The sequence below is a fragment of the Cimex lectularius genome, unplaced genomic scaffold (assembly GCF_000648675.2).
Source record: "Cimex lectularius strain Harlan isolate CLEC.00 unplaced genomic scaffold, Clec_2.1 scaffold42, whole genome shotgun sequence".
In the NCBI taxonomy this organism is placed as follows: domain Eukaryota; kingdom Metazoa; phylum Arthropoda; class Insecta; order Hemiptera; family Cimicidae; genus Cimex; species Cimex lectularius.
In genome coordinates, this window is record NW_019392754.1 from 571,132 (window position 1) to 583,534 (window position 12,403).

Here is a 12,403-nt window from a genome sequence, read left to right on the forward strand (position 1 = left end):
CAAGGTCGGACAAGTACACAGATCCATCACCTGGGATCGACGAACCAAAGATCGTCAGTCAGAGCTGTAGTCAGATGGAGAGAGAGAGTTTGAGTTTGAGTGAGAGTCAAAGTTGGAGTTATATGAGAGAAAGTTTGAGTTAGAGTGAGAGTCTGAGTCTGAGAGACAGAGTTGGACTAAGATGTTCAATTTAGAGCGAGAAGCTTATGATGGCCACTAAAGAGTCTGGATTTGCTGAAAGTTGAAAGTTTGAATGTTACTTGTTACGTTTTAGTTTTATTCTTCAATCCTATGTGTCTAAGTAACCTAAAAATAATAAAATCTATTTAAATAATTAGAGGATAATTGAAAGGATTAAAAGTATATTTTTGAAGTGTGATGAAATCAGCAATTTTTTTATTAATGTATCCAGTTTTCATTTGACTCACAACCTAACTTACAAAGTAAACAGTATTCAATTGTACAGTACATTTTTAGAATACGTTGTCTTAAAAGAGACTTATTTTTTAAACTATCTTAAAATTATAACAAAATCAAACTAAAACTCTGACTCAATCATCAAGAAATGATACATTTTTTATGATCTTCCGTGTTTCAAGAATTAGTATTAAAAGGCTAACATTATAATTTTAATGATACTTCTTTTTATGGTGTTGGTTCATCTATATTTGTTTTATTAATGTTACAGAACACAATAACATACACACTATTATCATTTTACACACATTTTTTTTGTTTGTTTAGTATATACGAAATAATGCATTATAGTATAAAAATATTAATATCCTATTATAACAAACACATTTAATCTTCTTCCTTTTTTTTTGTTGATCTGATATTGACTTTTCATAGCAAAACTACAGTGGATTATATTATTCATTAGTAATTTTTATTACGTGATACCATTATCCTAATAAAATTGTTGTGCAAATTAAAAGCTCAATTATAATAAAATATCTATTAATTGGATATGTGTCTTGGTGCACCCACAAAGTGATAATGTGCCAGCCTTGTTGCTTGTCCAATTCTAACGTTTTAAATAAAACTCTCGCAAAATCCACTCACCAAGAGTAATGCAATCCAGATGGTGATTTGGATGGTTTTAAAAAATAAAATATTTTTTAGGGGGTGGGGAGATATAAACTTAAATATAGTAAAAATAATGATCTAACTTACATCTGAACACTGACGATAGAAATAATTTGTTTCTTTAAAATTTGGATTTGGGTTTCTCTTGCTTACATACAAAATACAACTTTTTTTTTTAATCTTAGGCCTATAGTGTATGTTGTCCATTCAATCAGCTTTTTGTACAAAAAGCCAATACTGACAATCTGGATCTGATATTCTTTGATAGTTTGATGCATCAAATGTCAAATTTTAACAAAATGCACAAAATGATAATGAGCAGTGCCTTTATAAACTCTTCATCCTATGGTGCAGCTGTCCTGTGAACTCGGTGGAGAAGCATTTCTGGTATTCTGGTCGTAATCGTTAAAGGGCTGCACTCACATTTGCTGATCCACTCAACCTGCAATCGAGTTTTTAAAAATCTATTTTATTGTGTTAGAACACCACTAGAGCTATTTTGTTATCTTTATGAAATTTATATTATCAAATTATAAGAGTGGAGAAATAATTTAGTAATTACACAATCCAGCACAATTCACTTTCCTCACTATGCAGGAAATCACAACGCCTTGGATGGTATAGATATCTTAGAGGATTGTTGGGAAAGGTTTGTGATGAAAGGTGTCTGAAACAGGTTTGGATGAGCTTCTTTGGAGATATCCCTATTGTTATTGTTTTAAGGACAAATGGGATTTAAAATCTATCTGGATATTAAGGTTATAAAGTAGGCTTTGAGCAATGTTTTGAAGGGTTTTGTACTGGAGTGAATGGATTCTTTGGATGTTGGAATGCTTGGTTGAACCCCATGGTTCAAAATGTCCAGATCAGTTGGAGTAAAAATATGTGCCTGATATAATGTCAATTAGTGTTTTGTGTCGTTTGTATCATCTGCTCAGATCTCTTGAATCAAGTATGGGGGTTCCAAGTTGACTGTTGTCAATATAAGATCCAAAATAGTGGATGACCTTGGTTGCTGAGAGAGAAACAGGGTTGTAGATTGGAGGAAAGGTGATGTTGTAAAGGGCGAAGGTTATTTGCTAGTATTTGGTTGAACTTCTAAAAAGGAGTGGTGGTCCTGGAGCCTTCTGATGGCCACTAATGGGTCTGTGTTTGGTGAAAGTTGATATGGCAAAGGATGAATGTTATTTTCAAGGATTTGGATTTGTTGAGTCAAACCCACCACTTCATGAACTATACTTCTAAAAAGGGTGGTGGTCTTCGAGCCTTCTGATGGCCACTAATGGTTCTGGGTTTGGTGAAAGTTGATATGGCAAAGGATGAATGTTATTTTCAAGGATTTGGATTTGTTGAGTCAAACCCACCATTTCATGAACTATACTTCTAAAAATGGGTAGTGGTCATGGAGCCTTCTCATGGCCACTAATGGGTCTGGGTTTACTGAAAGTTGATATGGCAAAGGGTGCAGGTTATTTCTAGGATTTGATTTTCTTGTCTAACCGTCATGAACTATTCTTCCAAAAAGGAGAAATAGCCCTGGAAACTGCCAATAGATATTGTCTGCATATATGAATACTATTGAAACTGATAGGAATAGGATAGCCTGGAGTACATGATGAAAGAAAGTAGGACCAAGAATGCTGCCATGCAAAACACCCGATAGTGTACAAGGATGTATCAATCCTTACTTGAACGTACCAATTGAAGGCTTTTAGTATGAGGTACTAAGTTAATGAAAGGATTGAGTTCCCAGAGCAAGTTGCCACTTGTTCAGGAAAACGAGCAGCAGTCTTTACACTCAAGAAATGATGTCTTCACTGTTGGAAATATATTTGATGTTTTGTTTGCTACAGTTAAAAGCAGTTCTCTTTTTTGTAATGATTTATAATATAATTTATAAAAATATATTTTAAATTTTGATTACCTGAACAGTGATGGGGTGTGAGTAGGCCGGGGTCAGTTTCCTATCTATAGAGCCCCAAAGGTCACTTCCCTGAGTCACGTCCTCAACTGTGTCCTCAGGCTGTTGGCAGAGCATTGGTACTTTGATTGTAGTGCTTAACTCCGGTAAACAGAGTAAGCTCTGGCAGGCACCGCACCACTTTGGTCTGTAGCGCTTAACGCTGAGACAGCTCGCGAACCGCAGACGGACGCCTCTTCCCAATCTCCTCGTTGCCTTACATTCGTGCCCTTTCTAAAATTTTTGAAAACATTTTATCCATTGATGAAGGTAGATTGTTATAAAACGTATTTAAAAACAAAAAAAACACTAAGTGAGGGAACGATAATTTAAATGACCACTATAAGCTAAAAAGGCTTAAGGAGGAAAGAAAAAGCTTGAAAACGATAAATTTGTTTATTTAAGTTCCATCTTCATAACCAATACTGTGCCCTTGTTAATGAAATATTAACCTCAGCTACTTGAGGACAAAACCGCCGCCCACCTGTGAGAAAATTGCCACAACAATTTCCTTATTAAACCCTACATTTTCAACTATTTAGAAGCTATGACTAATAGAGGTGGCGCAAAGCGCTATTGATTTATGGCTTAAGTTAGTATATAAGACGCAACATCATTAAATAATAACTTTGTCCAAATATTTTTTAAAATAATATTTTAAAAAAAGTAGACATTTTAATACTTGATAATGGTTTTCTGCCTTGGCAGTTTTAAAGTCCAAGTAGAACAAAGGAAATAGCAGGTGAAGGACTTAGTATAATCACACGTTTTGAAAACTTAATAACTGGTGGTATTATCGAAAATCTTGCTGAAAATCAACAAAAAATATAAAAAGATATTTCTACAACCAATAAAAGTTTAATTGAATGAATGATTCTGAAAAAAACCACACTTACTCTCAGCCTATGTTGCGAATAATTGTGGATCTTTTGTGGCAAAGGTCCAGGGCAAGGCCTCAGTTGGCAGAGTCTTGTCTCATTGTTTGGTTGACAAAGGGGGCTGGGACCCATCCTACGCGAAAGGCCAGCTCCGCATGAGTCGGGACATGCGGACCAAGGACTCCACTCACAGTCCGGAGGTCTCTCGGCTGGAACATACAACAACAAATATGCAGAATCTACACATATGAGCACAAACAGACGTCATATACATGTTAGATGAAGTCTGAATGTTTAGCTTTTTAAAGAACTTTATTGTAAGTTTTAATTCCGATGCAGTTGAAATACCAGTAGTAACAAGTAGGAGAGAAATTAATTAACGTAAAAAATGTGGTTAGGGACGGACAAACTGCCGTACAATGAATTCTTGGCCGTTCAGTTTTCGATTTGTACGTGAACCACACGAGGTTTGCCTTATGGATTTATTGTAGTAAATTAATCACAAAAATTGTAGCAATATTAGCTTACTTGACCTGTAAACATCCCTGATGATGACAACACCAGATAGCATGTGGTGTCTTTCATTTAGAAAGGAAAATTCGACAAGATGGACGAGTTATTTGGGTACAACAGAAGGACAAACCGCCGTTCAATAAATTCTTGGCGTTCAGCTTTCTGGTCAGTTCAGATGTGTTATTATTTTTTTTCCCCTGTGCCTGCGTGCGGAGAAAAAAATGTTAGTTTTAAGTTGTGTAAACTTGAATTTTGGCGTGGAAGATGAGAGCATCAGGCGGCAGCACGAGCGTGGGCGTCGAGGTTCAGTCGGCGCCTTTGGTCAGTGGTTACGATCGCCGACTTGGGTCTCGAAAGTTGTGGGTTCAATTCCAAAATCCGTTAGTTATTTTTTTCCCCTTTGGTTTCATTTTTTTCTCTTCTTCCTTCCTTTACCTATATTTCTTTTCTTCTCTTAGGGTTTCGGTATTTACCCTTCCCAAAAATACCGTGGCCCTCAACAATTCCCTACCTCTCTCCTTCACCCACCCCCTTCTCCACTGAGCGACGGGACCAACTGTTGTCGGCCGAAGTTTCGACCGTAACAGTGTAAGTTGTTGTAGTGGCTTACTTTATAGCTATCCTATTTTAAAGGATCGGACATATTAGATTTCTTCTGACACCTACCAAACTAAGCGTTGTCTTTCGTTCTATTTAGATAAACGGCTGGAAAACTTCACTATCCTCTGATCTCGACATACCCAGAGTATCAAAAGTATCTTCAACGCATCTTCAAAACTTCCCGCTGACTTGGCATCTCCTAACAAACTTCCTCGGATTTAGCAGTTGCTAGAGACGGAGAACGGAGAGCGGTGTCGTTCGTATATAAGGACAAATTTCGACGAGATGATTAGTTGGGTATGCAGACGGACAGAAAGACAGATAAAAAGACGGGCGAACGAACAAACTGCCGTTCAATAAATTCTTGACGGTTTAACTTTCAATTGGCACTTTGTTGTAGTGGCTTATTATATTAGTAAACATTCAATAATAGGAAAATCAAGCATTCCTTCTGCACCACTCGGTATATGAGCATATAACAACATAATGAGCTGATATAGGCATGTACTAGCATATAGTTATTTGACGTTTCCCTGCTTGGAAAGGTTTTCTTCAGTTCTTGTATTCAGCTTTCAACCACACGATGTTAACCAGGGGTGTTTTTCTAAACGTGTCACCTTCATCATTGGCTAGGAGGTATGATACCTTCATTTGTTTCAGTATATGCGTCCTAAGACCAATGTTGACATATTGATGGCATCCAAAGACAAGCCTGTCTCAGTGTCACTGGAACCATGAGTACAACGCCAACTGCGGCTCTGGAAGTGTTGTTAAACCTCCCACCACTGCATATTTTAATCCGAGGATAAGCAAAGCAGCAGCCATAAACGGACAATCATCTGCAAGGATAGGCCATGTAAATAAACAATGGAAACTGAGAGAGGAGATACAGGCAGACGCCATTCTAGGCATGCCAATTGATGCCACTACTCCAAAGTACGATTTTACTAAAAAGTACTGATACCAGAACGGGAAGAATGGGCCAAAGGAACACCGCTAAAGGCAAATTCCTACTGGTATACTGGCAGTCCTTAAACCGACAGGGTGCGGGAGCAGGAGTCTTCGGGATGAACCCAAAGACCAAACTGTCGGTAAACCTAGGTAAATATGCTACAGTTTTTCAGTCTGAAATCATAGCGATTGGGCAACGCGTCAGAGAAATAAAAAGGCTAGGAATACAAGAAGAAGCCATTTTCTCTGACAGTCAGGCAGCACTTAGGGCCTTCATGCGAGGCGAAGACAAAGAGTATTTGGAAATGCATGGAGGCCCTGATGGAAGTCAGCGACACCTATGACCTGACCCTGGCATGGGCCCCTGGACATTCGGGGCATAGAGGCAACGAAAAGGTTGATACGTGGGCCAAAAAGGGGGCCAACATGGACCCTCTGGGTCCTGAATCCTACTGAGGCTTAGCATCCTGCCACAAAAAAGGATACATCTTTAAATGGATCCTTAATGAGTCCAAAATCTGGTGGAACTATACCTCAGGTATGAGGCACGCGAAGAGATTCATAGATGAACCATCCGCAAAACTTACAGAAGAATTACTGGAAGGAACCGCAACCGAATTAGGATTCTGGTTGGATTCCTGACAGGGCACTGCACAAGGCACATGCACCGGATGGGGGTACAGACAGAAGAAACACTGTGCAGATACTGCCAGGAAGAGGAGGAGCTGCGGAATACATTCTATGTTTCTGTGAAGGTCTATGTAGGTGCAGGTTCTTGCATCTAGGACAGGAAAAACCACAATCAAGATCCTTCACCAAGGAACCGCTGGCAAAGGTATAGAGGCTGATTAAAAACCTGAAGCTAGCCAGTGAGTTATAAATAACAAGGGAAGACAATAGATCTATTCAGATCGAGGCTCAGAAGACCTTGTGGCCGCCTCTTTTTTCCCTATCCTTATCCCTATATATACCCCTATATATACTGAGGAATGTTATATACATATTTCGGTCAAGTAGACTTTTCATTAATTTTAAGAGTTGCTGTATAATTTGGCGTTCCCAAACTTCTTCCTTTTCAAATATCAATTTGAAAGAATTTAAAACACACCAATTTTAGTATACTTTGTCTGAGTTTGTGTAAATTGTTTTGATTTCGGAAAAAGAAAAAAAAGTTAACCGTCCTAAAACCCTAAAACAAATATATTTCCTGTGTGTATGTACAACCATAGTTTATTCAGTCTTCTGATGTTAATTCAGTTTTTGTTTGCTCCTATAATTAAAACGTTTTTTGTTAAGTCAACTAATTAGTTGGCAGAAGAAAAGCCTCGGCCTTCCAGGTGTGTTAAACATTTGCTAATTCTGGACTTAAATTCAGTAAGATAGAAGATGAAAAAAGTACTGTCCCGACCCTCCCTGGATCGCATCTTATGGGCGTGACCTAAAGAATGTTTTAAGTACCGAATTCCCCAAAATTGCCACAATAGATTTTAACTAGTGGTCCGGCGGAATCCTTCCTTATTACTTGGGGGGAAAAGTTCCAGTGTAAAATGAGGTTTTTTTTGTTAAATAAGTTAAGACTTGAATATTTGTCGGGCGACCGATTAATCTAGGTTGGTAATTACCCCGATGTATCCTCAGGACGTGATTTAATGGTTCAAAGATCCTTTCGCCAGATAGAAGATGATTTATAACTGTTTCTTCTCAACAAATATCTAAGTTTAATCATTGCTTTTTAAAGATCTGCATATATCACGGGGTTGCAATCTCGATGATGCCATAAACGTAATTCGGCAATGATCACAATTTGTCAACGGCGAAAGTTTAAAAGCCTGGCGTTTAAAAAATCTGAACTTTCAAAGATTAAACAAGATGAAAAACCTAAGTTCTTCTTAAGCGCACATTGAGAAAAGTTTTTGTTATATTTCATCATGCTTGACCCTAAAGCGTATATTTTGTTCACGGGAATGAAATGATTGTAAGGAATGCTTTTTTGATTTGCTGACAGAACGAAAAATATTTTTATCGTGGTGGTTTTATGCTAGGTGAGTTGCTTTATTTGATTTACTGTCGTTATCCCTAATTGACACATGCTATTTGTGTCTGTCTTTTTGTTTGTGTATTGTTGAGTGTTCCTTATGTTTTTAGGAGAGGGGAGTCGTTAGTTTGTTTTTATCTCTAATTTGAATTAATTATGCAATAAATAATTATAAGTCGCTCGCCAATTAATAATTGGAATAATTAAGTCCCTTTTTATATGTATATTTTGTCCGTTTTCGAGGTGTCGTCATGTTTTGTGTGTGCCTTTGATTTAATTGTTTTTTTCGTTATTTCTATAATATACCGTTGTTTTTTTTAAAGTGTTTTGATTGTTTCTTCTTCGTGTATTTGTATCGTACAAATTTTGACGGCTGTCTTTTTGTTGAACTTCAGGTGTTTTTTTTGTAAATCTGTCCTATTTGTTCTCAATATTTTCCTGCTATATAGGCTTTTTTTCTCTGTGGGTTAATATTAGTCTTAACTCTAAATATTTCCAATTTTGTTGTTTTTTGTGCCTTTTTAAGTTTAATTTTGTTCAATTGTTATGTCAGTTTGTACGTCTCTTTCCTTTGTTTGTTTAGGTTATGTTTTTAAAATGTCGTTTTGTTTGTAGGATGAGTTTGTACTTCTCTATGGTCAGTGGTACTTACTATTTTAGGTAGTAATCTGATGGGTGCTACTTGGCACTGACCCTGGCAAAAGCCTTGCTGCAATTGGAGAGTGCCAAACTCAGAGGAGTGGTAGGACTACTAACCGGACACTGGCATCTGAGAAAACATCTACACAACGATGATCCCATTTGCAGATTATGTAATGAGGGGGAGGAATCAGCCACCCATATCATCTTCGAATGCGAAGCAACAGCTCAATGGAGATTTAACCTAACATATGGAAAAAGCTTAGGGAATCAAATTGTAGCAGCAACAGTCAATGACCTGATACTTCTAAGGAAAAGGATTGAGTCTATTGCACTGAACTAAAGAATTATTTAGGATGGTACAATAAGTCAAAAGACTGCAGTGCCTGGCGAGCGCAAACCCCACTTCTTAGTATCCTTTTTGCCATACCATTGCCATACCAGGCACTGACCGGAAGTGGTTTCGGACCCATTTGTGTGCAGATGAAGTAATTACCCAGCCTTCCAACCTCCTAAACCCAGAAACACCCTGTCTCCTGGTTGCTCCAATCCTCGTAAGAGAAGCAGTACGATTCTGCTTACCTGCCGTCCTTCTTCCTTCGTTACTTGAGGGTATCAAGGAACTTTCGACTGAACAGTTCAAGTTGTCCGAAACTCAGAGCAAAGCAAATCTTGTATACAGCAACTCCATTCCATTACTGATTGCACCTTGGACATTGAGGAAGATTCAATAAGACTTGATCTTTAAGAAGCATTTGACTAAATTTGCCTCGGAATTTGAGAGAATTAATAAAAATGGACAGTTTTATGGACATTTTTGATTCAAATTTGCCAGTTATTGATGACGATGAATATGGATTCTAGTAAGTTGGGTTTTTTTTTGTTAAACACTTCTGGCTTACTGTACTTCCCTAGTTACTTAGTTCAATCAAATCGACTTAAACTCCTATGGAGTACTAGGTCACGGATGTTGTTGCTACAATTCTTTTCCCTGGGTTTACTTTGTATCCCAGGTTATGTCATGGAGCGGTTGCTTCTCATTCGAAGATGATATGGGTAGCTATTTCTTCCTCCTAATTTCATAACTTACAAATGGCGTCATCATTGAATGTAATGATGTAGATATTTTCGCAGATCTCAATGGCTCTCCTATCACTCCTCTGAGTTTAGCACTCTTTAACGCAGCAACGAGTTTACCAGTCTTCGTGAGGGTCATTTTAACATAAATATACTGTGTCTAGCATTCTAGAGTTTATCCACTTCTCCGTTTGTCTGCTTGGGATTCATTCTGTGATTGGGGATTCTAAGTTTGTTACTGTAATCCAAGGAAAAGTTTAGGGCTTGTATATGGCACATACCTTAGATGAAGATGTAATTTCAGGGTATAGTATACTGCGCCCTTTAAGAGCTATTTTATCCCCCATGCTCTGCCTAAAGCTCATCGGTGAGTCCTATTTCATCAAGAAACTTGCTTAATAGGCCCGTGTTCAGTGGTTGAAGCTCTTCTATGGCCACATTATACATCCTAAAACATTTCCTCCTGCGGGCTAGTGTAGCTCCGCAGTTTGTTAGTAAATGTGTTGGTGTCTCTTCTGCCTCTTTGCAGAATCTGCATGTGCCATCTTGGATTATTCCAATCTTCTTTAAGTGTCCATATAACTTGCAATGTCCTGTTAGGAATCCTATTAGGATTCGCAGTTTATTCCTGCTTCCCTTGACACCTTCTGTAATTTCTTTCCTTCCAAAATTGGTTAGAAGATTCTTGGATTGTCTGTGTTCCATAGTTCCCTCAGGGCACATACCTTACTATATACCAGCAATATATCTTCGACTGTTTTCTGATGAAGAAACCACTGGTGCAAGGATTGTGTAGTCTTACACAATTCGTGTAAGACTTCCGTGTGTTTCACGTATAAATAGAAAGCTAAACTGCAAGAATATTGCGTGAATAAAATTTGACTTTTGCTTAATTAAGATATTTTTGTTTGTTCATCACGTATTTGCATGCAGCCATATTGTTTCTATGTGGGTCGTTGAGTCAGCTCGTATACAGGAATTTGTTTTAACTTTTTGTAAATTGAGCTTGATAAGTCTAGTAGTTTTATATTGCCAATAGAAAAGAATGGTTTTACTCATCACCTCTGCATTGCCTGATACTGTCGTGTTCAGTTTCTGCAGTGAATGTTAAGTAAGAAGTTCAGGTCTGTTTGTAATTTATATACTTGTGATCAATATGTGCGTAATGTACTGTTTATAGTGTAGTTTCAGCTTTTATTTTTATTTTATAGTTCTTTTAAGTTCTTTAGTTAGTTTTTGGGTTTTATCTATAGAAGGTTATAGACCCTTTCATTGTCTCTTCACTACTCTAACCCTTGTTAGCTCTTGTTCTTTCTTTTATTTCATCCTTCCTAATTATGTAATAAATTTATAATACAAACTATTTCGATTTTCTAATGCTGCAATTTGTAGAACATCGGTTAATCGTTGGCCCTTATCGACCTACCTTCCATCCTCCTAGATTGTTATAATTTAACCTCGTGTCTGGTTTAAAGCCGTGTAAATGGATTATAGATCCGATGTACACATTGGAATGAATCGAATTAGCTTCGAGTTTAAGTCTAACAAGAGCAAGTCCGCTCGAATTCACAACTTCTGCCGTTTATTTCATCGTCGGCGCCTGGTGAATAACGAAAACATTCGTCCAATTACTGCGGGCCAGGAGTTGAAATTGAAACTAGATCGTGCAAACGTGAAGAAACTTTCGGACGTATTGTTTCGTTTATTTCCATGAGCACTTTTCACTTTATCCTCATAAAATGAGTATGGAAAAAAGTGATACTTGTAGCCCGTTCAACCAACTAATTTTCTGGAAAAATTAACAACAATTCTATTTTCAAATATTCTACGGATAATACTAATAATTACTATTTATCAGGGTACCTGGATACATCGAGCTGGCAGGCAAAGAAAGTGCAGACGAGTCGTCGAACTCCAGCATGGCTCACACTGCCAGAACTTAACATCGCGATCCGACCCGATTACGTTAAACGAGCAATAAAGAATTCGGTAAAGAAAATGTGGCAGTGTCAATGGACTGGGTCGTCCGAGAAGCTATTGTTCTTTAAGAGCACAATTAGTAGATTCACACAATTAGTAGCAAAGCATCTAAAGCGCAGAAGGATCATCCTAACCCGCCTCAGAATTGGCCATGCGCGTATGTGCCTGATGCAGAGAAGGTTACTCAATGTGTCGTACATAAATGAAGGGTGTCATCCCTTTAGACTTCAAATTGGGAGCGAGTATTACTACTACGAGCACGGCATCGAATCTTCGGATCCTCTAATCCGATTTCTCGAGGAAACTGGGGTAATTCTGTGTACATAGATCTTTTTGTTTACTGAGGGTAATTCTATTTTCTATTTTGTATACAATAAATTTCATGTTTTATGTGATAGATTTAATTGTTCCGTGAGAATGTTATGTAGTGAATAAAGCAGAGGGTCGATGGCGGAAAATCGAGTACCTCATCGACCCTTAATCAGATATTGATTGGTGTCTATATGAGTGATGAGAGATAAAGGAATATTCAGTACTCCATCACCCTATGAGCGAAAGGTATGTAAAAAAGGATACTGTCCACCGAAACACCGAAGTGGATGATTTTGGCTAGTACCCTTATGCTGAAGTATAAAGGAGTGCAGGCGAAACAATGCAAGGCAAAAGTTTTAACTTTCAAAA

General features: G+C 37.7%; 1 protein-coding gene across 1 annotated transcript in view; it reads right to left on the reverse strand.

The window, feature by feature from the left end:
• Positions 1–374: 374 nt before the first annotated feature.
• The window catches only part of LOC106673880 (protein CYR61), a 310,348-nt gene continuing 298,319 nt past the window's right edge, over positions 375–12,403 (reverse strand). Inside the window, exons 7-9 of the mRNA XM_014406253.2 lie at positions 3,946–4,136; positions 3,014–3,283; positions 375–1,531 (exon numbers count right to left, since the gene is read on the reverse strand). Coding sequence (XP_014261739.1) covers positions 1,433–1,531; positions 3,014–3,283; positions 3,946–4,136 — 560 coding nt within the window. The 3' untranslated portion in view covers positions 375–1,432. The remainder of the gene's footprint in view (positions 1,532–3,013; positions 3,284–3,945; positions 4,137–12,403) is intronic.